The sequence below is a fragment of the Podarcis vaucheri genome (genome assembly GCF_965113315.1).
Source record: "Podarcis vaucheri genome assembly, chromosome: 7".
Taxonomy (NCBI): Eukaryota; Metazoa; Chordata; class Lepidosauria; order Squamata; family Lacertidae; genus Podarcis; species Podarcis vaucheri.
Window position 1 is genome coordinate 54,798,353 of NC_138765.1, and position 26,492 is coordinate 54,824,844.

The 26,492-nt window shown below is 47.6% G+C and overlaps 1 protein-coding gene across 10 annotated transcripts in view; it reads left to right on the plus strand.

The window, feature by feature from the left end:
• GSE1 (Gse1 coiled-coil protein) overlaps window positions 1-26,492 on the plus strand; it is a 427,626-nt gene that overhangs the window by 351,634 nt on the left and 49,500 nt on the right. For 5 of the 10 annotated variants that reach the window (XM_082232842.1, XM_082232836.1, XM_082232839.1 and 2 more), the window contains one exon: window positions 22,032-22,250. The exons of 1 other annotated variant lie outside the window; for it this stretch is intronic. In XM_082232842.1, coding sequence (XP_082088968.1) covers window positions 22,034-22,250 — 217 coding nt within the window. In that variant the 5' untranslated portion in view covers window positions 22,032-22,033. Of the gene's footprint in view, window positions 1-5,310; window positions 5,418-10,419; window positions 10,441-17,497; window positions 17,611-22,031; window positions 22,251-26,492 lie in introns of those variants that run through there. 4 more of the 10 variants (XM_082232843.1, XM_082232837.1, XM_082232844.1 and 1 more) reach the window with 4 other exon arrangements.

Below are 26,492 nucleotides of genomic sequence, written 5' to 3' on the forward strand. Positions count from 1 at the left end.
CCCCCACCCCAAGTAAATTCAGGATATGTCTTGACTGGGACTGTGGCATGGGGAGGAGAGGTGGGGGCTTTAATACTTTTACCCTCACCCACAGCATTCTAAAACAGGGACCAACAAGGAACTTTCTATCCCAATGCTAATAGCAGACACAGGACCTCTGATCTAGTTTGGGATTGCAGCTGTGGGGGCAAAGGGTTAAATCCCCCCATACCAGTCTTCCAATACAGATTCTGTCCCCTGCCCCCCAGTTTTCAATTTATTTTTGCAAACCATTCATTTAGCTATTACTTGTGTGAAATGGTATTGCACTTAGTTTCGTCCTTGTTGCTGTTGAGGCCTAAAAGCTGGTCAAGGTTGAAAAGCAGAGTTGTTTGCAAAGAGCCAGGAAAGACCTTCAGTTTTGGTTGGGCTTGGTAGCCAACTGTTGCTTCTGGAAGCCAATAAAGTCTGGCTTTCTCCCTTGCTCTCCCTACCCTGAGACGTGAAGGGTTTTTTTTTGGGGGGGGGGATAACACAGGGAGGAGTTGATGTGAGAGTACTCCTCTCCTCCACATCACAACCTGAATGAGGAGGTTTGTAACAGTGCTTGTGGGCCCCTGGCGCTGGTGTGGCTGTCTGCCTGCCTGCATTCCATATGGAGGAGCTGCCCCAGCGAGGTTCTGCTTGTCTAGAGCACGAGCACAGGCCCAGGCCCAGCTTATGTAGTGTGTGGTCCCTATGCTAATTGTCCCAATATGAAACTTGAAAGCAACTCTACTATTGGTGAATTGGGAGCCCAGTTCCTATAGTTGGATTCTCTAGACCCAGGAGCTTACGAAACTCTGGTGCATGAGCTTCATTCAGGTGGTCCACAGCCTGTCTGTAAAAATACAGTTAAAAACCATGCACCTAGCACAGTGCATTACAGTTGTTACTACAAGCAGGAAAAATTATTAAGAGTTCCACCAAGACCTTCATCAATATTTTAAATGATCCTTGAGGAAAAAAGTTTGGGAACCACTGCTCTATTGCTTCCTTGCAGGCTCCTTCCTGATCCAGAAGCAATTGACAGACAGACAGACAGACAGACAGACAGACAGACAGACAGATGTTCCAAAATGGGAGCATCGCTATTTTCCATTCTGAGAACAGGACCAAAAACAGAGGAGAGAGTCCCCATTCTGTGCCTGAAATTTACTTTTAAAAAATCCATTCACTCTGTTTTGTACTGCTTGAATGGCATCACATCTAGCTTGGCTCAGAGACTCACAGCCTAGAGTGGGCCTCTTCTATGATGGATAGAAGAATAAAAGAGTCACCTGGTTCTTCAGAGCAGCTGGCTCCTTGGGTACCAGGATGCCTGCCTTGGTGGGTGAGCAGAGCAACAGCTGGCCGGTTGCTGCCTCCTAGTGGCTGCTACAGTGAATGCAGCTTCTCTGACCCATGAGTACATCCTGGGTGGGTGGGGGATGTTGTTAGTGCTCAGCTCTTTGGAGCCCTTCAAAACAATTTAAACAAAAGCACTTGAAACCAACAGAGAACAAGCAACTGTGACATTTGGAGCATTTGGCTAGGGCCAGAAGGCCACAGAGACTTCGGTCTCTGCTTCCATGCATTAGTCTCTCTGGAAGAATTGATGTAAACCAGGATTGAGCATGTGTGCCTTAAACAGAGACCTGGTTGTTCCAGATGACTCCAACCAGTGAGCCAAGCCACATGCAGCAAAATACAGAGGCTTTGCTCACTACAAACCTCTGGTGTTTGGGGGAGGGGCAAACCATGTCTGGCACTTGCCTTGATACTTGACTTGTGAGCTTTCCGGAGGCATCTGGCTAGCCATCTTGAGAAACAGGAGGCCAGAGTAGGCAGATCTTTGGGCTAATCCAGCAAAACTCTTAGGTAAGCTGAACTAAGAGGGCGGGGGTGACTCTTCCCAGGCACAAATATCACAACCAGTGATTTACACAGACATGTTATGTCTCTTTGATATCTCTCCACTCAGTGACCAGCAGCTGAATGTGAGAACTGCCTCCAGTATGAGAAGCAGTTTGATGTTTTCAGTGAAACCTTTGCATGTGCCAATAGCAGCTCTATGCCCTGTAGCCAATGAGCAATAAACATGGAGTCTGTATCTGGAAACCTGTTGAGCCTCTGTAGCAGGAAGCTTTATTGGGACCCAGGGGAAGGGCGGTAACTCAGTGGCAGATCACCTGCTTTACATTCAGGTTGCCCCAGGTTCAATCCCCAGCATCTCCAGATAGGGCTGGGAGAGACTCCTGTGTGAAACCCTGGAGAGTTTCTGCCAGTTAGTGTACAGTCAATACTGAACTGGTTAGAGTGGTAGCTGGGCAATGTATAACACAGTTTCCTATTTTCCTCATATTGTTTTGCCATAGGTCAGTGACAGAGCACCTGCCTTACATGCAGAAGGTTCCTGGTTCAACTCCTAGTGTCTCCCAGTAGGGCAGGGAACATCCAATCTAAAACCATGGAGAGCCACTGCAAGTCAGTGCAGACAATACTGAGCCAGGTGGACTAATGGCAGCTTCCTGTCTTCCCCTCCTCCCTACCCCCTGCAAGAAAGCACATACATTCTTACTTCCCTCTAGGAATTCTCTGCTTCTTCCATGTCCTCCTGAGGCAGTGGAAGCGCCTCTCCTTGTGCTGCTTTGATCCCGCCTTCTTCACCGGCAGACCTGTGCTCCACTGCCCTGCATATGAGTTCAGCCTAAGCAGTTCTTCAGAGCCAAGGGGATTTGGGTATAATATGCACGTTTCAGTCGTCCTTTGTCCTCGCCTGCTGCTTGCCTGTCTTGGTTTATTTCCAAACCCCCTTCCAAACGCACATGCAACCCACCCACCAGCTTACTCGGCAGGCAGACAGGTTCTGCTTTTGCTGCTCTGGGCAGCTCCCCCTTGCCAGAAGCCCGCCAGCATCATCAGCAACAGATGGGGAGAGGATGGCAGGTTCCCAGCTCTCGGTTTCCCGCCGAGGGCAAAGATACGGGGCGTGTGTGGCGCCTGCCTCAGCAGCAGTGCCAGGCAAGTGCTGACAAACACGCTTGGGGCTCCTCAAAGGCCCGGCTGTCGGGTGGGGGGGGGATGTCTTGGAGTAGAACACACCTGCGCCAGGCACAGCAATGCCAAGGGAGCTAACTGCCTGTCGGGCGCTGCCAGTGGCATAGAGAGGGCCTCCAGGAACGAGATGATGCCCTGAAGCAGAGGAGCTGTAAGAGGAAGGTTTTCTCATTCATGCGTCTGCAGCCTGCAACAATCCTGTTTGCATCTTTAGACGCTTGAGAAAGATCCCAGGAGCTGTTCAAGTCTATGAGAATTCTGGGACCTACAGCTCTCAGACAGCTTATGGGGCTTGTATAGGAGTCCATTGTAGTATAGTGTACTCTTAATCTCTGCCTTGGGTATTTTTCATGAATTGGTAAGGTGATGAACACCTGGCTTTCCCCCTTGACTCCCTCATATCCAGCACCTTAGGGGCACAGGAATGGAGCTTGAGGTTGTGTTTCATACCAAGAGGTTTCCCCTATCTCTGTCTCTCTCTGTCTCTCTCTGTCTGTCTGTCACACACACATTATCTTACACTCCGTATTCAATACAGTATGCCTGAAGAAGCAACCCCACTTGCCCCTTCCTTGGCAAAAGGCGATGTCTCTCCAAGAGAACTTCACACTGTTTTGACAGACCTTGTAAATGAGTTCACTGACACTGGAGTCCGTTGTGGTCCTTTCCCACCCACCTGCACTCTGCCCTGTATAAAAGGGCAAGCCACTTTTGTGCATAAGACAGGCCAAGGCAGTGGCAGAAAATAGAATGTCAGACCTCAGAGTCCTGACTTAAGGACTCTCTGCCCTGCTCCTGATTGAGAGTGAACGTGTAAGATCTTCCAATCTGCGATACAGTTTCTGAGATACAGCAAATCTTGGTCAAAGTGCCTGCCACAAGTATACCTTGTTGCTGAGGTCCTTTACTTTTCCTAGCAGGAAGCTATTATCCTACATCTTAGTGATGGTTGTGGTGAGATACGCATACTGCTACCGTGTGTGTGTGTGTGTGCGTGTGTGCGCGCACACACTTGTAGGCACTGATCTTTCTTGAAAATCCATTCACTTCATAATTTTTCCTTCAGTGTTGCATAGATTTCTTGCTTTATCTCTCCTGCTTATTTGTTGTAGGGAACAATCAGCTTTCTGTAGCTTAAATATTTGTGTAAGTTACCGTACTTTGTCGTTTACATATTTTTGTAAGTCACTTTGAGACTTCTTTGCAAAAAGTGATGAAGAAAGCCAATAAACAAATCAACTTCACTGGATTAATACCAAATTACAGTTACATCACTCTTCCAGTGTGTGTGTGCATGCGCGTGTGTGTGCATTTTTCAGATGGAGGTTTTTAGCTGCAGGGCTACTGTGACAAACCTGTGACAAACATTTACCGGCAATTTAATATGGTTTCTTTTGGAGGGGGTAAGACGCCCTGTGAGTCTGCTGCTAGACCCTAAAAGACATGGATTTATAACTTCAGTAAATAAATGGCTGGCTTGGCTAGCTGAAATCCTGGCTCTGGAAGGGCTCAGATACCTCTGGAGTTGACAAGTGCACAAAGCGGCAAAAAGAAATCCTGTTTGGGTTGTGTTAAGGGTATAGGCAGAGAAGAACATAGAGGGGTCACAAAGGATTGCTACCTGGGAAGGGACTATGGCTGAGGGCTCTGTGGCCAGAAGATCCCGGGTCCAGACCCTTTGTATCTCAAGTTAAAAGGATCAGGTATAGGTGGTGGGGGACACTTCGCTCTGCCGGATAGCTTGAAAAGCTGTGACCAGCTGGAGAACAAGACAGTCCTGGCTTAACTATGCGAATAGGCTGATATAAGGCAGCTTCCTGCAATCCTATATGTGTTTCATTTAGAGGTCTTGCTGGGCGCTGTGTAAATTCACCAGAGTGGCAAGGTGATGACAGAGGGCTGTCACCTCTTTCTGTTCTGTGCCTCTACAAAGTGTCAGGTGGAAGTTGTTTTCTCAGAAGTGCACTTCAGCACTGTGGAGAAGTTCATCTGTTGGATTTCTGCCTGCTGTGCAGCTGCTCAGGGCCCAGGAAACCTTCCAGAAAATGGAGAGAGAGAGAGGAGGCCAGCATTGTCTAACTGCTGCAGAGAAGGTCAGCCCTTTTTTATTTTTTTCTTCCCAGGACTGTCAGCACAGGAAAGAACAGGAGTGGGTGGGAGGGGTGAAATTATCTGGCACCCCAGGGTGTGTCTTGCAGCATCAGCAGGTGGTTTTTGGCAGGGGACACAAGCAGGAAATCCCGCCCTCTTCTGTGTGGGCGGCCTCTGCTGAAAGAGAGAGTGAGAGAGAGGTGCCGGAGAATGATTCTGATTCCATTGGTTGTGAGGGGAAATTCTGGGCTGCTGCTTGCCTTTTGAAGGTGAGTTTGAATGGAGAGTCCTCTTTTGATTTTGCCAGGTGCCTCCCCCCACTCTCTTCTTTGGGAGCCCAGAGGCTTCATTTTCATTTTTGCAAAACATCTAGCCTCCACCACAAATAAAACATGCTCAGGAAACAGCGCTGTTCCCACACAGTGCTTGAGCGTGTTTTAAGAAAGGCAGTGGTCAGCGTCTTAAGAGGGGGGCACACTCTTTATATCAGGGTGGGCAGAAGGTAGATTGGAACCTCTCTTGGTGACTCACAGCAAAGCTTTCTGACTTCCAAATAATTTTGACAACAAATCAACTTTTTCCACCTAAATTAAGCTGCCGAAATGTAGAAAGCCATCCAGGAGCAGACGTTGGTGTGAAGGGAAATGTGAGCTGGGTTCAGTTCTAGTACTGAAAACACATTTCTAGGCTCAGGACTGCTCAGGGGGTCTTTATTTCTAACTGTATGTATTTAGCACCCAGCTCTGGTTGATAGATTGAGAAGCAGGGTGTCTAGTAAAAGACAGCAGCGATCCAACAACCCTAAACCCTAAACCCTGTTGCACTTGTACAGAAGTCACCTTCCATGATTGAACACTGCCTGGTACTGAAATTAGAATTTAGGGCCTGGCTGAAACCCTGTGTTAGGGGTGGACTGGGGAGATAGGCAATGTCCTGTAAATATTGTTTGCTAGAACCGTTTACAAGTGTAGCTGGGATGCAGGTGGCGCTGTGATCTAAACCACTGAGGCTCTTGGGCTTGGCAATCGGAAGGTCAGCAGTTTGAATATGCACGATGGAGTGAGCTCCCGTTGCTCTGTTCCAGGTTCTACCAACCTAGCAGTTCAAAAGCACACCAGTGCAAGTAGATAACTAGGTACCGATGTAGCAGGAAAGCAAGCGGCGTTTCCATGCACTCTGGTTTCCGTCACAGTGTTCCATTGCACCAGAAGTAGTTTAGTCATGCTGGCCACATGACCCATAAAACTGTTTGTGGACAAACTCTGGCTCCCCCATACTCATCTTTGACTGGACTTAACCATCCAGGGGTCCTTTACCTTTAACCTTTACAAGTCTAGCAATCATTTGCATTTTGCTAGGCTGCATTTATTGGGGGGGGTGCGTGTAGGGCAGTTTGGCGAGAAACCTTATATAACCAGGGGAATCTTGGGGTTTGATCTGAAGTGAGAAGGGTGTGATTGCTTCAGGAGTCCCCCTGAGTCAGTTTGGGTCAGTCTCAACAAGCTCTGAAAATGTTTTTGAAATAATAATCTAGGCATACTGAGAAGCCCTGCCAAAACAAAGAGCTCTCAGACTTGGACAGAAAAACACCTGTGTGTGTGTTTTGCTGTGTATGTTAGAGAAGGAAAGTTGAGGGCGGGGTGTGGTTTTCCTGGAAATGCATCTGTTTGCATGTCAGTTGCGGACAGTTTAATGAAGAGACTGCATCTGTTGGGACAGAAAAACAAAGGGCAGGAGAAGATGTTAAACCTAATTGGCTCATGAGAGAGAACCGTGGAGTACCTCTTAGGGCGCCTCCAGAGAGCAGACTAAGACACAGTGCTAAAACCCCTTGCTAGCCTCATAGTCATCAACACTTGTAGGGTGCAAACTGCTCAGCAGGCATTGTGGACTGCAGATATTGGACATGTTTTTGGTACCATGTCCGTCTCTTCCTTTCAGAATCATTCCCCAGGTGGAACTTTGCATAGGAAGAAAGAATCACTGGAGCAGAATAACCTTTCCCCTAACCAGCTGTGCTTGCTAGGTCAGGGCACAGTGCAATAAGAGGCAGCTCAGCTCCTCTTCATGCTTTGCAAGTGGAGTAGGATAGACCTGGACTTGCTGGATAACACCGCTCTAAGGTCCTAGCCAAACAACTTTTGCAAGACTGTAGAATGCTCTTATTCCACTGATAAAGAGCTACATCTGGACAGACCTTTAGTTAGAACAAACCAGTCAGGGCAAAAGTGGCCCCAGCTGACTGTATTTTGCTTGCCCAGTGGGTCCTGGGCAACCTGCTGCAACCCATTTAGCCAACTGAAACCCACCAGCATCCTAGTGTGGCCTACTGGATACTTGTCGACTTCCCTACCTGGCATTGGTTGTTCCAAAGTGGTGTCAAAAATAGGATTGTTTAACTCTTAGGAGATATCCGTATGTGTCAGGTGGATGGCTGCATTTGCCTTAATTGTGTTTGGGTGGAGGGAATAGCACACTTGGAAGTAGAACCAAAGTCCAATGTGGGGGTGGGCAGGAACCCAAAGGCAGATGGAACCTTCCTTCCCTTGCAAGTTGAGACCTGGGTGAACGCAGAGCCCCCTAACCCAGCACTTTTCCCATCTCTCACCCCCATTGAATTTGGCAGGGTGACCTGCCACCTTATCCCACCCCGATTTGAGAAGAGACGTGCATATGGCTTTCGGGTTTGTTTGTTTTCTTGTTTCTTGCATTTCTTACCCACCTCTCACTTGTAATATCCTAGGACAGCATGCATAAATACATAAAATATAAATACATTGAAATAAATAAATAAAATACAACTTCAAAATTAATGGATATTCATCAAACCATAAAACCACCACAATAAAAGTATGGAGCAGATACAGTTTGTAATGAGAAATCCTTATCACGAGCCACACACCATGGACCTCTGAGGACCACATATAATTGCCTCTGAGTACATGTTGGTGGGAATGACAAGTGGGGAGAGTTTCTGTGGCAGTCAGATCCTGTGTCTGGGCATTCCATTTAGGGCATGTGGTTGGCTGTTGTGAGAACAGGATGCTGCACTACTAGATGGCCCTTTGGCCTGAGCCAGCAGGACTCTGCTTATGCTCTTAAGCAGTGCCTTGCCTGCTGATTGCCTTACCCAAACTAGCAGAGGAGATGCTCCTTCACATGTGCCCATCTGTTGCTGCTGCAGTCTGCACACTTAATTTTTTTATTTAACAAGATCTTTCACAATTGGCCGCATGAATCTCTGAATGCTGTGCTGCTGTTTCGTGAGTGGTTTGGGCTGGGCTTCCCCAAGCCCAATAGCGTGTGTGTTTTTAATGAACATAAATAAAGGAATACGAGGAACACTGTCTTAGTATGTCACAAGTTGTGCAGGCCTGTTTGAAGTGAGAAATCAGCTAGGCTGAGCAATCCACGGCTTGTCCCCTTCCCGTTTGGCAAAGCTGCCTCCTGCCCAGCCAGCTACAGCTGCCTTTTGACCTGCAGGAGCATCTGGGAGTCACAAGGGAAGGTTTTGGCTGTCACTTCTGATGCCCCTCGCAGATGGCTGGAGGGCAGTCCAGGTCAAAGCCTCCATCCTGGACTGTAACCAGACACTCAGGCATGACTTCCAGGTCTCTCGGAAGACAGACCTGGAAGGCAGAAAGGAAAGATGCCTCCCATCAGTCCAATGTCTGGTAAATCTAAAAAATATTTATTGCTTTAAAACTCACAAGGCTGTATATATATTTTATCTTAGTGTATGTCACTACTTAACTAAAGCCATGAGGCAGCTGCTTTGCTGGCACTTTGGAGTGGTAGGGGTGGCGGCAGTGGCTATGTCCTTGTCAGCTCTATACTTGCAGCTCCCAGTGATCGGGAACACAATGCAAGTGTGAACTGTTTGGGGGTGAATTTAGACAATCCTGCCTGTGGTAGGGTTGTGGGATTTGCTGGCTTTGGGGTCTCTGGAGGTCTGGTGGTTTAAGATACTATGAAGGCATTGCATTGCTATTTGAATTTGTAGCTTATTTGAATTATTATTATTACCATCAATATTTATTATTCTAGTTGTTGAAGAGTTCTGTGTAACTCAGAAGCTTGTTCACCAAGCACCATGAAAGAAGCAATGATGTATCTCTCTTGTACTGAGTCCAAGGCGCCTATACATTTTTAAAGAATTATACCTTTTACTCCTACATCAAGCTCGGGTGTGATGGGAGTCCTGTTTCTGTATGGTTCCTGCCTCCCTTTCAGGATGGATAAACTCTGTGATGCTTTGCTGAGAAGTGTCTGTCCCATATTCTGTTGTATGAAGCAAGGGGGGGGGAGCCATACTGGCCACATCCTTCTGCCTGAGAGGACAGGATTAGCTCCAAAAGCCCATAACTATCAGGACCATCTCAACTCCTGTTATGCTTAAAACGTGGATTTTCCACGGGCAAGCCAAACTAAACTCCTATTGGCCCAACCCTGCTTTGGTTAGACACTCTTCCAGTGATAAACCAGCCATAATATCCTAATACAAATGAATCCCAAGGTAGAATTCTGATTATTTCTGGAAAGTGTGAAGCAGAATATGAAAGAAAGTATCTCTGAGGATGTGCAGAGTGCTTTTTCTCTGCCCATTAAGTAATCCTTGCTCCTCTGTGCTGAGGATTTGTTGTGTTCAGAACTTGCAGGTGGGTGAGTGTTAGGCTCCATCGCTACCCTCTCTCTCTTTTTATGAATTATTCACTGCCTTGGGATCATAGTTGTAAAACGGCTGCGTCTCTATAAAACACACACTCCTCCTCGTTCTCGCTCTCTTTAAAAAGCTTTGCCTAACTCTCAGTCCCCACAGCCTCAGCTGATCTCCATGCATTCTTCCTGGGTGGCTTAATTGAATGGGCATGATTCGATTAGCCCACAGAGCACTCTCACCACACTGCCTTTTTGGAGGTGGGTGTCTCTCTGGCAGATTAATTGAATTCTGTTCCTTGAGAGGGGCTGGGCTTGTGCGAGCTGGATCAGAGGAAGGGAGGGAAGGAGGGGGAGCTAGCCCTGCAGCCTCAAGCAGCTAAGTGCTGTTCCTGCTTGAGATAACGCTGCAGGGGAAATAGCTTCTGTTATTTGGTTGAGAGGGTGGGGGAGAAAGAAGGCCAGGCTAGCAGCAGAAAGAATGGAAATTGGCAGGCTGGCGTTCAAACAGCAGGGAAGGCCTCCCACAAAGCTGGTCCTTGGCTGATGGAAAGGATGTGCAACAGGGAAGAGGCGGGGGCAGGGAGAGGGGTGGTGTTCTGCTGGTCCCAAAGAACAAGTGAGAGCAAAAACTAGGTAAGTGGATGCCTTTTATTAGAATCAGATTCTTAAGTGGTGTGAAAGGAGGCAAGCTTTTTGAGTTACACTTAAGTCTTCGTCTGGGCTTCTGTCCCTGTCTGTGACAGATAGAGAACAAAGTGCAAAGTGGCTCAGCTACTGCAAACACTTCTGTCTTGGTTCCCAAACATGAGGTTGTAGCCAGTCCTAGCCCTACCCAGAGTAGACCTTTTAAGTTCAATGGACACACCAAATGTAGGCTCATTCATTTTAGTGTCTCTGCTCTGAGTATATCTTAGCTGAATACAGCCCTTAGTTTCCTTGGCCAGGTTTGGGGATTGGTGAATTAGGCTCTGGGGACACGGGGACATGGACACACACACACACACACACACACACACACACACACACACACTTTGTAGATTGAGAACTCAGCTGTGCTACAAAATTGAGTGTTTACCTTCAAGGAAAGATGGTCAACATCTGGGACCTTCATGAAATACAATTCTCCACCAGTGTCCTACCCAGCAGAATTCTAAGGTCTGTTATGGGCATTTTAAAAAACAAACAAACTTCACCCCAGGAAAGTCTAAAATGGTACATTTAAAAAGAAATCACAACTATAGCAGTGAATGTTGTTAAGTGCCAGTGGCATAAATTAGAAGCTTTCTGTGATTTTATTTGCCAAAAAATGATATTTCTCAAAACTTTTTTATGCATCGGGTGAATCTTATGAAGCAGTAGGCAGGGAAGAATCATAGAACAATATTGGGGAAGGGAAGAAATAATGGGGGCAAGAGAAAAATGGGGGTGGGGTAGTGAGGAAGTCTGGAAGAGATGCTAATAACCAACATAATTCTATCTGCTGCCCACCCTACTGATAGCTATATCTTTAGCAGAAATTGCTGTTTCATTTTCAGCAACTGAGAGCTAGTATCTTAAGCCTTTTAAAAATAAAAAGCTTTAGAAGCCATGCCCCAAATGTTATTGCCCGGATATAGACCTGCAGATCCCTTCTCCCCACCTTGCCAATCTGTGTCTGACACATCCCACTGTTTCTGTTTGTTCACCTTTCCTCCCTTTTCCTGCTTTCCCCCTCCGTTTCCATGGGCATCTCATAACATGTTTTTACTTACACACCGTGACAGCTTCAATTTTTGCACCTGGAGGACTTCTGAGATAGATAGTTTATCTGATGAAAGGGCTTTGTTCTGGATCCTTCGGATACCTGCAGGGGAGAGAATGGGTCCTGCTTGATTTTCTGAAATGAAAAAGAAGCAGCACCTAGTTCAGCAGGCTACTCACTCTCTTTACCTTCTTGGGTGCAGCTGTTTCTGGGGTGGAGTGCAGCAGCAGTTTAACAAGCCCACAGTACAGAAAAAGAGGAATCTCAGTTGGCAAATGTAGCGCCATTGCCTGAGAGCTGGTTTTGACACCTCTTGGTCTAAGGATAAACTGTGGATGGGTGGAAGCAAAGCAGACAAACTGGTTCCTAGCTCCCCCCCCCCAACAGGGTTTCGTGGAAAAGCATAGGTGTGACTTGATGTGGTCTTGGGTGGACATATCTTTAGTGCTTTGAGCAGAGGCTCTTGCCCGAGGCAGGGACTCACTCCATATCCCGATGGAAAGTGAGCTATTTTAGAAACTTTTGCTTGACTTGTAAATAGACTCAGGGTATTGCATATAGAGCCACTCTGTTTAAGAGCTGCCGTGAGAAACCTTTTCCCATATTAAGAAGCTCCTGACATCACCAAAATCAGGACAGATGCTTGAGATTTGAGGATTTCTGAAAATTTTGAAAACAATAGGTAAAAAATAAAGGACTCCATTTGAATGAAAATATATTTAGCTGAGAAAAAAGATGAGTGCTAAGAATAGAAGAAGAGCCCTGCTGGTTCTGGCCAACAGCCCATCTGGTCCAGCATCCTGTTCTCACAGTGGCCAACCAGATGCTTGTAGGAAACCTCCAAACAGGACCTGAGCACAACAATGCTCCCTTCACCTGTAATTCCGAGAAGCTGATATTCAGAGGCATATCACCTCTGACAGTGGGGAGGGAACATAGCCACCGTGACTAGTAGATAGGAAGGGAATGAGATGCCAGTGATATGAGTGAGTGCTACAGAATTTTCACTGCATGCGGCTCAGTCCTATGCATATTTATCTGCAGAAACAAGGCTTGCAAGTGGAGTACAACATAGCTATTGTGACTGATAAACATTGATAGCCTTATCTTTCCACTTCATTTTGATCTCCCCCACACTCCCTTCCTGGATGCTTTTATCACACAGTACATCCCTATACCTGGGGATTCTGGAGGGAGCCTGGAGTGGGGCCATGGCACTCTCAAGGAGTAAGTCATTCCCATTGCCTCCAGTGTTTTTATACTACATATTTCAACCTGCTTGACTGTCACATGGTGCCCATCCTGGGAATTGTAGTCCTATACAAGGGTTGAGGTTTTTTTCTACCAGCGAATTCTCCATTCGTCTATTAAACTACAGTCCCCAAGGTAGAAGCTGTTATTTAACCTTGACCAAATAAGACATTTCTGAGCAGTTTTAGGTTTTGGTGTTCATGTAAGGGCTCCCCCCCCAAAAAAAAGGGCTGCAGGCTCCCCTTGCCCTTCCCAAGCTCTCTCCCTCCAACTTGTCCTCCAGTTGATGATTCAACCTTTTGCAAAAAGAGGTTGCATCACACTTTGCTTTCTGTTGCCCTCCTTGGGCTGAATGCCATTTCTGCGTCCAAGCTGGGGAACATGTTGGCAGCAGTGGAGAGAATGAGTGCATTATGAGGTGTCTCAGGCCACGGGGATCAGCTGAGCCTCATGAGCTGCTCTCTGCGTGAGCTGCTGCATCTCTGTGCGCATATGAGCATGCAGAGAGAGTGTCTGGGGCATTGAGAAGCTGCTCTGAGTCCCCCTGAGGGCAAGCTTGTTCCTGGGGAACACTAGAGACATGTCTTCACAGGGACGAGAGAGGGAGAGACCCCTGGTGCCGGTGGCGCAGGGGCGTCCTGTATTTGTTCACAAACATTTCTTTCTCCAGTAATGAAAAATTACCAAGAAGGGGTGATTAGGGGATTCGGGCCTGCAGCTGAATTGGGGGGGTCCTGCTGAGCTCTGCTTTCCAAGGTATAATTATCCCAAAGGGGGTTGTCAAGGGGAAAAGGCGGGCTGGATTTGGCGCTTGAACAGGGACCTGCAGAAAATTCATCTGAGCTATTAACTAGTAATTACAGAGCACCAAAGTAGCAGGCCCAGAGCCTGGTGTCTGCAAAGCGCTGGAGATGAAAGGCAGCGGTAATTACGGAATCCGCAGGAGGCCAGCAGAGCACTGATAAGTAATGCTTCTTGAGCCGTTTATGGGAGGGGGGTTGGGGGGGGACACAGATACCATATTTAATGGAGTAGAAGAAGCTTGCTTTTTATACACATTTTTGGAAGATACTTGCGTTGCCATCAGAACAATTTATCCTAGGATGGTGGTTGTGTGCGAAGGGAGACATAACTCAACAGATTGGTCTCTTTGAATAGAAGAACTGGCTGCCCATCGGTTTTAGGAAAGTAGGAGACAGAGCAGGGGAGAGAGAAGGGCTCAGAAATATGTAGACTTGGTTCTCCTTAAACTTGTCCGAAAGGTTGTTTTTTTGCAAGGTCTTATCTCCATTTTAAAGATGGACAGCAAACTTGCACTAAGCAGGAAATCCCAGGGTCAGTTCGCTGGGGGCAGCAGCTTGGGAGATTGCTACAATGGTGCCTTACTTTGATCTAGAGGAGTGGTGCATCCTATCCTGGCTGGCCCTGGATTATTGTAACCAGGAGGCTGAGGTTTCTCCCCGACTGCCCAACACATAGCAAAACAGGCAGCACAGTTTTCATAAGCTGTTTAGTCTTCTTAATTATCCATTTAGATAAAATGCTTGATGTCTTAAGTTTGAATTCAGACACTGCTGTTGACCTGACCTGTGCTCTGATTGCTCGGCAAAGGATTGGATGAGGGCAGAGGGCTGATTGCAAAGCAGGCTTGAAAGTCTTGCCCTTTGCCCTGGATGCTCTTCTCTATAGTCCCAGCAGTGTATTTAAAAGCAAAGGGGGTGGGGAGGGTGCCGATTGTGGTTACTCAGAGGAGAGTGAAGGGCAATCTGTACATGCTCAAATGCATACATGTTTTTATACTCTAGTATTTTTGTGTTTTTTAAGTAGATTTTTTTAAAAAGGTTGCAGCTAAAGCCTGGTTGCAAACATAATAGTAGTTGTTTTACACAAGACAATGATTTTGGGGAACTAGAACAATCTCCAAAGAGTTGTATAGGAACCGACTCTGTTCCCAGACACACACCCCTGCTTTCCTTGTCTGGCAACAAAGTAAGAGAGTCTCTGCCCGCGTGCACACTAGCTCTTTCTGTCACTGACCTGCATGCACAGCTTTTATTCCCAGCTGTTACTGAAATTAATTTACATGAGCCTGATCGTGTAGGCAAGAGCACTGTCAGTGGCTGAGAGCGCCTAATTTAATAGATGCTTGTATAATGAGGGCAGAACGGAAGAGGCCAAGATCAAGTTCAGTGTCTCCCAGGGTTGTGGGGTGGGTAAAGGGAGGGCGAAGTTGGTTGCAGCAAAGTTTAATTGACACTGAAGTTCCCCCTCCTTTCCCACTGACAGGCCTGGTCAGGTGGCTGCCTCTCAGCAATCTCCATCCAGATATACTGTATACATCATCTCTGTCTGCAGAGCATGGCTTCTCTGCCACTCTGGCTCTTCTATCAACCAACTGCAGTGCCTCTCATCTCCTGCCTGAAATGAAAGTACCTCTGGGCCATGGTCATCTGGGGGTGGGGGTGTTTTGTTTGCTTTTAACGTGGGCACACTTTGGGTGGAATCAGATGGCTCCTTTCAGAATTTGCCATCTCAACACAAACTACATTGCTAAAGCTCCCTGCCCATGTGGCTGCAGATAAAGAACAACCCTGCAGTGTAGACAGCAGAACATCCACAGCATGAAAGACACAGCTTGTGTATAGCCTACAGGAGCTTGTAAAATCAATTCTTGGAGCCACAGAAAGCTGAGACGGCCAAGTTAACGCAAGTCAAGCATTTCTTCATAGGTTTGCTTATTTTGCATAATCTGTGCACTCCTGTTCATCGCAGGGAAAAGGGGGAGGCTGTCCAGGACCCTGAATCTCATACATACACTGAGCAGAGGAAATCTTGCTCAGACATCTTCTATGACATCTAAGGTTTTCCCAAGCGTTATACTGGGAAACCTGCAAATCTTGAGGCCTAGAAACCAGTCTGGAAGCCTAGGACCTTGAATAAAAGTGACAAGATGAAAGGTGTGATTGTCAAGATGTTGAGTTCCATGCCTAATGGGCAATGCAGTGGCTGTATGGCAAATGCAGGTTACACAAAGCCCCAAGTGGCTGAAGTGGGGGAGATGGATACCAGATAGTCATTTTGCAGCTTTTGCTAAACCAGTGACCTCCTGGTCTTTGGCAACAAGTCCCATTGGGCCCAGCTAGCAAGGCCCAGCCAGAGTTCCATATGGGAAAGAATTGCTTATTAAACCATTCTGAGAATTGTAGCTCTGTAAGAGGAATAGAGTCTTCCTAACAGCTCTCAGCACCTGTAAAAAACAACAACAGCAACAACACCCTACAGCTCCCAGAATTCTTTGCGGAATTTGCTATGACTGTTTAAAGTGGTATCAGAGTGTTATAAATGTATGGTATAAATGCAGCCTTTGTGGCCATCTCCACCATCTCCCTGCTCTGGATTTCATAACGGAATCATTGGTTGTTGGGGTTGTTGTTGTTTTTTGTGTGTGTGTGTTTGTGTTTTGTTGTTTTTTAAAGGCAGGCGGGTTTGGTTTTGCTATTCTGGAAACAGTGCAGAGAAAGGGCATACAGATGGCCTGTGAATAGTTTAAAGGCAATGTGGATATACTGTATATGCTTTCCAACACTGCTGGAACAGTGTCGCAAAACAACATTCATAACTTCGTTAACAAGTTTCTGCAGTCTGATGACCTTCATGTGACTATTTTCAAAAGGAAGGTTTGACAAGAAGCAGTGGAGACTGCCCCACCAAGCTCAGGCAGCCACCACCTTCCTGATCTCTTACTTCTAACCAGTCCATGGGGTGGCACTGCCTACCAGCCTCCTCCTTCTTAGCCTCAGTGCTGCCCTTGTATAATTCATTCGGGAGGAGGAGGACAAAACTAGAATTACTCTGCCTGTCATTGGCTCAGGCGCCACCTACTGTTGAGCTCCCTGCCTTCTGCCCTACCAGTCCAAAGGGGCACCAGCCACCACTTCCAAGAAATGAACATTTCCCTGTCTGTTCACTTTGGAAGTTGCCTCATACTGAGTCAGACCACTGGTCCTTCTAGCTCAGTGTTGTCTACACCGACTGGCAGTGGCTCTCCTGGGTCTCTGGCAAGGTTTTCCCAGGCAGGTCTTGAGATTCCCAAGACTGACCCTGGGACTTTCTGCACAGAAGGCAGAGGTTCTACATCTGAGCTTAGGGCGCATCCCAAAGTGTTCCTGTGAAAGGCCTCTTTTGTTGTGAATGTTTCTGTATCTCGGAAATACTCCAGGAAATGAGCACCTTTAGGGAAGGGACAGTTTGCAGTTGTGTTGCTGTTTTGCCATATGAACATTAAGAAAGAAAGGCCAACCCACGGTGACCCAGTGTGTTGGCAGTATTGCTGATCCACAGTGAGAAAAAAGTCCTGAGGATTTGCTTCATTTGCTTTGGGATGTGATATTTTAGATGTAAGGAGAAAGAGAGTCCCTTTGCCTGTGTCCTCTCCATCTTCCTCCTGTGTTTGCCTCCCCTGCGTCACAGTCCCGTGCCAGGGGGGCCCTCCCACCCCTCACCCTGCAACACAAGCTGAAGAGCGATGCTAATTTTAGCCATGCTAATGAAGTTGCTCATTTGAAATTCTATTTTAAGTGACCCAACATCAGCAGTGCCTGTTTTTCAAAGGCGGGAGCCTGCTGCGGCTCTGACATTCTGGTGCCGGGATGGTGAAGAGCATCATAAGGCTTGTGGGGCAGGAGGGGGGAGCACTTTGCGTGTAGAATAGTGCCAGAGAGGGAGTCTAGGAAGAGACGCTCTGCCTAGGAGATCCCAAGCACCCACCTCTAGGTGCCCCAGATCTGAAGCAGCATATGGGGATACAGTAGGTATGGACTTTGTCAGGGAACGGGGATGGTTTAGGGGAGAAAACCCTAAAATCTAGAGAGATTGCCTGGGTGGGGTTTGGGCTGGGAGGAGAGAGTAGCCAGCTGCACTGTGCTGGGATATGGGGTGGAAGCCAGACCAGGCCAGTATATTTTCCATGGACAGTTGTGACTGTTCCTGACCCCATTTAAAATTGACTTAAGATTGTGGAGCGTGGGGATATCACCTGGTTTGAAGACTCATTACAGAAATGCTAATTAAGGGACTCTTACAGCCTTGCAAGGCGCATGTGCTCCTGTTTCCCCTCCCCTCACCCACCTAGCTTCACAGCTGACAGGGACCAATTCTGGCTGAGTGGCCATTGCTGGAGTCTCTTTATGCCTTTTCTCAGAATGCTTCCCATGGTCTGATTCCTCCCCTTTTAACTGTGGAAGTGATGGAGCAATTTCAGGGCATTAGTAGCAAGGGGTGTGTGTGTGTGTGTGTGTGTTTCCTGAGGCAGTTCCAAGTGCCTGAAGGGTTTTCTCTCTGTTCCTTCTTCCATTCCCCAAGAGGCATGGTCCTAGGGCAGGGGTGTCACAGCCCACATTCAGCGCTGGAGAGGTTGGGGACAGCATGGCTTTCTTGTAAGGCAGCCCTTCAGCTGAGCATTCATCCAGTTCCTGCTAATTCCTGCTGACTCCTTGTAGGCTAAAGGGGTCCGCTCGATAATCTACCATTTGCGCTCTGCCTTTGGCAGAGCAGAGGACATGGAAGGGGGTCAGCCTCCTGAATCAATGCAGGCTTGGCTGCAGTCAATAGATAGGGGAGGACCTGCACTGGGCACAGGCAGACATGGGTGCTGCAGATCATGTGAGGCTGCTTTATCCCTGACCAGCTGCTGCGCCCAGAGACAGCAGCTTGTTTTCTGCAGGCAGTTGCCATTTGATTGAAGATTGGAGCTGCTTCCATGCAAAGGCAGTTCTGTATTAAAAACAGATCTATCAGAGGCCCAGCCAGGACGGTGTGTGCCCCCCCCCCTGCATATTCTTTAGAAAAATCATCACCACAAATAACCATAAATTGTGCAAATGTGTCTCTGTTAGCTGATATTGCATAATTTCCTTCTATTTCCAAAAGATACCAAAAATAGGAAGAAAGTTTAAGCCTTCATGCCCTTTCATTAGCTGGGGCAGTTCCCTGGCTCCTGCGATTTCACCAGCGTGGCCTGTGTCTCCAACCTGTTCACTACAGCTCATGAGGTCTAGGAAGAATTTTAATGACTGCTGAGATGCTATGGCACGAACTCATTTTTGCAGTCATGTGATGCAATTTTAAGTGCATGGGAGCATCGCAGCTGCCCTGACTTCAGCCTCCACTACTATCTTTTCTCTGCCGCAGTAGTTTCCTTCAGTTCCAGCAAGATCCCCTTCACCAGCAGTATTCACAGTTCTTGTGTCTCTCCCGCCTCTGAGATTCCTTTGGTCAAAGTGTTTGTCTAGGGAGGGAATGAGGGGACCAAGTTAGGTCTCCAGATGCCAGATACGTGTGCATAGACTTGAATACACAGGGCATTGATGCACATAGAGTCATTTCTTTTACTTGCAGTTTCTCTTCATTTTGCCTAATGGCCCAAGAGCCAAACAGTGCTAGTCTGTTTTTAAGGCTCTGGTGTGCCAACACAGTGTCTTGGACTCTGCAAGTGTACTGGTCTACCCAAGAGACCATGGAAATCGTGGTTTCAGAGCACATGGCAGCACAATCCCTTGAACACATATGCACAATATGGCACCTACTGGTTTGGCACGTTGCCTCCTTCCCTTCTACCGTAGCTAGGTGGCATCAGCATGCTGTCCCACACTAAAGCTTCCTGAGCTGCCCAGCATGCTCTCTGAACCCCTTAATGCCCTGCAGAAACTGAGGGTGCTCAAGCCAGCCTCTCTTCACTCTAACTTTTCCTTCCATTCACTGTAAACAAATGGGGAAACCATGAGCTACCCTCAGGCCCGGACCGTGTCAGTGCTTTGATTTCCTTAACACAGCTCTTATTCGTAGGAGACGGGGGATGCTTGTAGATGCCTGTGCTGTGGCGGCCTTTGATTTATTTCTTCTGGGTTCTCTCCCCCTCCCCCACCCCCCTTTTCTATTTCTTGGGGGGGGGGCGTTCTGAAATGGTTCAGGGCTTTTTGTGTGCGCACAGGCAGATTGTTCCTGGCAACTTGCGGCTGCCTTGCCTCCGGCTGAGATCCTGTGAACAGCTCTTTTTAAGCTTCAGCCTTTTTCTTCTTGGGTTCTTTTACTAATCTGCCTGAGAGAAAGAAAGGTGTGTGTGTGTGTGTGTGTGTGTGTGTGTGTGTGTGTGTGTTCGGGGTGGGGTAGAGGGAGAGAGCTCTTTGTGTCCAAGCCAGGGAGAGAGTGTGGCTGTCAAAAGAAGCAGATATTGCAAGCTTCCATCTTCTTGACATTTTCTCTCAGGGGATGTAGCCACTGAGATTTTTCTTATCCCTTCAGTCCTGCCCTGCACAACGTTCCTCTCTACTGAGAAAGTCTGCAGAACCCTAGTCACCCATGAGACAACAGTCAATGGGTCTAGGGTGGGGGGCAGGAGGGCTCCGCTTGGCCTACCAGTGCTGCCCTCAAGCCCATGTGCATACCTGAGATTGACATTCTCCCTCTATGTTTTCAATTGGAATATGCCTAGATCCTCCTTCACCAAGCCAGGGCCCTCCAGAATGTTTGGACTGCAACTCCCATCAGCACCAGCTGGCACACCTATTCTTGACTGGGGCTGATGAGAGTTGTAGTCACATCTGTGCTGGCTGGGGCTAGTGGGATTTCTATTCTTACAGCCTCTAGAGGGTAGCCTGGACAAACTGGATCTGAAGGGATGACCACATAGTTCCTAGCTTGTACTGAATCTACACCAGGAATGCACAGGAGATAGATTAGGATCTTTTTGTATAGATCTCTGAACAATATGCAGTAGATTGGCAAGGATTTCCGACCGAGTTGTTAAACAATAGCTGCAGCAAAATGACTCCCATCATCACTGCCCTAAATTATACTGCTGAAATGGAGAAAAGGCCAGGAGTGGATGTGTGTGTGCGCGGAAGAACTGTGGGTTCAGTTTTGTTCCAGCACTCCAGCACAAATTCCTGGGCTCAGAATTCTTGAATTTAAACGGCAAGTCTTTTTGTACTGGGTTCTAGTTGGTCTATCTCAAGAATCATAGAATCATAGAATCATAGAGTTGGAAGAGACCACAAGGGCCATCGAGTCCAACCCCCTGCCAAGCAGAGATCTAGAAAAGAGAGAACGTAGATCCTACAAACAAGCCTGAAGGCTACCTATCACAGATCTACACCAGTGGATCTATTATGATGAGGTGTGTCGGCGGGGGGGCGGGAGATAAAATGAATTCCTGTGACTGGCGAAAGACAGGTGCTTTGTTGAGCAGAACAGCTGCAACAATTTCTGCTGGGGTGGAGTTGTTTCTCATTGCCCCTGGTGCTGTGCTCCACCTTGTCCCAGAGGGGAATATCTCCCCCCTCCCCCGGTGATCTCTTTGCTTATACTGCATTTTTTGGTACATGGTTAGCCTGCAGGTGTGAAGCAGATCTAGCATGAGTTAGGGTCATGTAATTGGCCCTGCAAATGAATGGGTGAGTGAGTGAGTGAGTGAGTGAGTGAGTGTCTTTTGATTTGAGCCCCAGAACAAAGGTTTAGGGCAGAGCTTTCCAAACTGTGTGTCGCAACACGTTAGTGTGTCGGCTGCAGTGTGTAGGGTGTGTCGCACAAACGCTTCCCGTGCTCCTCCCGGGCCTGGAAAGGGGTTAATTTAATCTCTGGTTTGCTAGTGAAATTGAATTAGTGTGTCTCAAAATGATGCAGGTCTAAAGAGTGTCACAAATATGAAAAGTTTGGAAAGCTCTGGTTTAGGGTGTGCTGCTCCATTCATCTTCCAGCTTTCCCTCCCTTCCAATAAAGCAAAGACAGAGATGTGCTAATTTAATAGTTTATTTGAGCAGCCTTCCACCACTGCTTTACCACTGCAAAAATTTAGCACATTTTCTCCTGGACAGGGTAGGAAACAATAGGTAACCCTAGATGTCATGTGGGTATAAACACAGCAGCACAAATAACCCTTGGATTTCCTGTCCAGCTCCACCACGCCCTCAATTCTCTGTCCACCTACCTTCTGTCTTCCGCAACTGCAAAACTTTGCCCATGTAAAGCCTTTGGCGTTTCCCCTAGTAGGTAGATGCAGAGTGCTCTGGGGTAACCATAATTGCCACCTCTCCTCGGTACTCCAGCCCGTCACCCTTGTCTGGTCTTGTCCCAGCCCTGCTTGTTATATTCCAATGCCAGGTTTGACTCTCTCTGGGATGATGTGACTTGACTCCTTCTCTCCCAGTGACATCAATTCTTCTTTTCATTGTTTCAGGCATGAGCCATGAGCCAAAGTCACCTTCTCTAGGAATGCTTTCAACAGCGACCCGGACTACCGCCACCGTCAGCCCCCTGACCCCATCTCCTCTCAATGCCTCCCTTGTGCCCAGTGGCAGCCCGGCAGCCAACAGCACTTTGTCAGTCCAGTCCGCACCCTCTTCCAGCTTTGCCGCCGCCCTGCGCAAGCTTGCCAAACAGGCCGAGGAACCCAGAGGTAAGAGTGAGGACGGGGGTGGCCCTTTGACCTGGATGAAGTAGAGGGGAGCCAGCACGGGGGCACAGAGGAAGGACACTTTTTTGCAGAGAGAGGGGAGGGATCCCAGACACCACCCACACCTCGAGTTCCATGACTCAGCTCCTTGAAGGATGTGGCCCAGGCTACTCCAATGTTTCCCCTTTTGTGCACCTGTTTCCCTCTGCTCGGCTCTTTCCTTTCCCTTTATTGCACTTCTCAGTCCCTACTTCTCACAACTGGAAAAATAGAAAAGCAATGTTTTATGTCAATCAGATTTAAAAACAAATTGTCAAACATGCAGTGCATCCAAGATACTAAACCCCATTTCACTGATGTAGCTGTAGGAAAGCAAACCTGAAGGCTGCGATTAAAAAATATAGCTGTCCTCATGTTTGAAGAGTGGGAACATCCAGAGGGCTCACTCCAGAAAAATGCAGTGCATGCATGTATTGGGGAAATGGACATCTGCATTCATGGGAAGAGGAGCGCATATGGAATGTTAGTCTTTATGTATACCTGCTATTCTATCAGACGGGGCCTTTTTTTCTGTCAAAGCTGCTTGTGGTTATTCAGCCAACTGGTCAGAGTGTTCACAGTTATTACTGAGCTCCTGTGGAAAAGCCCTTTTTGCTTCCAACATTACTCATTACTCTTGCTCTCATTCACACATGCACACCAGATGTCTTGTTTGCCTATATAGCAACCTAATAGCTGTCAGGGTGGTTTTTGCCAAACTAAGAGCTAATGGGTCTTTTTTGTAAGATATCCCCCCCACCCCAAAATAATATTTTAGAAACTCCAAGCACTTTAGCAGACTTTATCTTATCCCCTTCCACTAAAACTCAAGTGCTTTCTGTAAACTACAGCTGGGTTGGCATTTATGCAGTGCTAAGAGTGTTGGATGATGTCTTGAGCACAGAAGCAACCTACTTAAAGGGACCAAGAGCAGGTGATGGCAAAGGTAGCGAAAGACATCACAGGTGGTCAAGTGGGTCATGGAGAACTAGGCAGAGATGGAGAGATTTAAGTGGCAGCAAGGAAGAATGAATTCAGTCTTATTGGATAGGTTTGAAGGATGAAAATAGAGAGAGAGGTTGGGCCATCCAGCAAGTTCTGTGACTCCACTTTGTCAGCTGCAGAAGGTTTGACGCCTTTCTTCTCAACGTCTCTCATCTGATCACCCCTCATTTTACGCACTGGTGTGTTTTTCCAGATCATCAACCCTTGTAGCAGATTGCCCACAAAGTAGTCTCCCCTTCCATCTTGTCATGTAATCTGTTAGACCAGGTGCCATGGTCTTTCCCCCTGGCTTGCCTATTTCCATAGTTTCCCACTGGGGGAAGCAGAGGAGAATTTCCTGTTGCAAACCCAGCATCTTCTTTGCCTGGAGACAGAGCGGGGAGCAGCTGAACTGTTTGTACTGCCCATAGAACCTTCAGCATCTACTTCTGGAAGAAAGTAAAGATTCAGGGGCCTGAATTCCCAGTTCAGGGCTAAGAATTGCCTGAAGTGTGACTGTTTTCATGGAGCAGAAAGGGGGAGCCATGTGGACTTGGCGTTTCTCAAGTGCCAAAGCCTCCTGGGTAATGGCCCAGTCGCTCATGCGGTCAGCCCGCTTCTGTCCGCAGCCAGCCTCTGACACCCCGCCTTCCTCTTCCCGCTAAAGCTCTCATTTTATTTTTAGCCGTCGGATTTTGTTCTCTTTCCCCCTGCCGCTTGACGGGCTAATGTCTTTCCTCAGCATTGTATCTCGAGGGGGCAGTTTAAAAATTCAATTCAGACGGAGTAATCCAAATGCCATATCATTTGCTGTACCCCGAGAGAAAGTCTGGAGCGAGAGCAAGCGCAGGAAAGAGTCCGTCCTTTCCCCCGCAAATAGGCCTCATCGCCGCTGCCATGCTTCATTGAAATTTTATTTTTCCTAAGGCTCCTAAATGTGTTCTTTCACCATCCAAAGCTCCCCCGCTAAATAACAAAGTCAGCGGCTGCTGGGTGCCAGTATGGTGAAATGCACATCTGAATATTTTTCTCTTTAATGGGCTATTTAGCGGGAGCTCGGCTGAAGGCGGGCGCCTTGAAGCCAGCAGGAGGAGGTGGAGGTAGGAATTAGTGAAGCAGCAGAGGGAGGCCTGGTTGGAGCAAGGCAGTGGCAGGGGGGCACAGACGGGAAGAGAAGGCTTTTTACTAGCACAGGCAGGGAACAGTGCAGCATATCAAGCCCTGGGCTTTATTTCCTTTTCATTTCAGTGATTGCCTGCCTTGAATCTGTGAGTCCCAATAGCAAAGGTCTTCACTTCCCCACCAAAAAGCCATGTGGATGGGACCTGTAGTCCAAAATGTTTGGAGGACTCCTAACTGCACTGGCTATGCTCTATAGTGCTTTGAATACCAGTTGCTGAAAACCACAGGTGGAGAGAGTGATGCAATTCTCAGATCCCGCTTCCAGGTTTCCCACTGAGGCATCTGGGTGGCCACTGTGAGCACAGGATGGTGTGTTATATGGGCCAGTGACCTGATCCAGCAGGGTTCTTGCGTTATTATGGCAGGTTAGTGAAGACTGGCTTCCTCTGAGTAGTAGCAGCAACAACTCTCTAAGGTCCCAGGTGGGGACAGTCTTTCTCATCACTTTGTCCTTTTAACTGAAAGGGTTTTATCCAGTGCTCCTTCTACTCAGAGTAGACCCATCAGAATTAATGGACATGTCTAGCTTAGGTTCCTTAATTTCCACAAGTCTCCTCTGAGTAGACTTTAGCTGGATATAACCCAAAATGTCAGGTACTGGATCTGGGGATTTTTGCATGCTTTACAAAAGGTGCTTTACTTCTATGTGTTCCTTTCTGAAAGTTTGAGCCCCAACCTGGCTTTAAGGGAATGCAACCTTCAGATACATATTATGGAGTGTTGTTGTGCTCACAGAGAGTTAAAAAGACAGATTTTTAGCTGCTGTGTCTCAGTTCATAGATCAGTGTGAATAAAGGCAGAGAACAAGGACCAACCCTCAACCTTTACACTGTCTTGTGGTGTTGCCAATGTTAATTGATCAGAAATAACTTCTGTTCCTGGTTCTCTTTGGGTGTACATATGACTGATTGCCCTCTTGCCTTTTCTGAAAGTTACATGGGGCCCCAGGAAGATCACCTGTGACCCATGGGGTTGCCTAAGAGAATGAGAGAGTTCCCACAAGGGCCTTGTTCTCCCACAGCTCTTGCCAGTTAGAAGACTCAGTGGTTGGTCCCAAAATCCTAGGATCAGGCCCACAGTGCAGACAGATCCATTAGGACAAACAGGGCACTGCTTCTCTAACTACAGTCTGCCCTCAGCCAGCGTTCTACTTTCCTGCTCTCCTACCTCCAACCAGCCTTTGGCACTGCCTGGCAGCTTCCTCCTTCTCCTTAGTCTCATCATTGCCTTTTGTAGAACTCAGCCAGTTTGCAGGGTTTAGTTGGCTCTGCCTGTTGGCCTTCCTGCCTTCCACCTGCCAGTCCCAATGGGCACCAGCCACCACTGCTTAAATCTCCAGTAGCTGGACAGGTGGTGGCAGCTCCCAGGAGGGAAGGAATAAGAGAATGATTCTTAGTGGCCTCTGTAAGGAGCATGGCTCACTGCTGTGATGCCAGCAGCTGCACGCGTAAGCCTTCCATTCTCCTTTGACATTATGGGTTTGGTTGCTGGGGCCACCTGGAGAAGCAGATCCCTCCCTGACCCTGCTGTAGGTCAACCATGAGCCAGCCGCTTTCCACAGAAGGTTTTGGAGACTGTTTTGGCACCAGAGCAGGTCGCAGTAGCTGCTTTGTTATTCCGCTGTGTCTGTTCCTTTCAGAAAGTGCTTCCTTTAAACAGAGGTTTCATTGTACACAGCAATTATCTAAATTGGAGCAGAGGAGAGTGAGTCAATTAAGGCTGGCTACACAGCACTGCTTGGTGCTTTTCATGCAGGTGAGCACATTTGTAGTCCCAAGGTGGGCGAATAGCTGTGTTCGCAGTTCAGAGAACAACCTGGAAGCTTCCAGGAACTGAGTGCATCCTTTGGAGGCTGCTGACTGTCATCCAGAGAGGTGGCTGCTACTTTGCAGTGGGGGAAGAAGAGAACAAACAACTCCAATCAAGCAATAGTTTATTCCTCACATTCCAGGGCCACTTTTGCACCTTTTCTTCAAAGCATCAAGGGAGCTGTAGTTTGTTAAGGGTGCTGAGAGTTTTTAGGAGATTCCAATTCTTTTC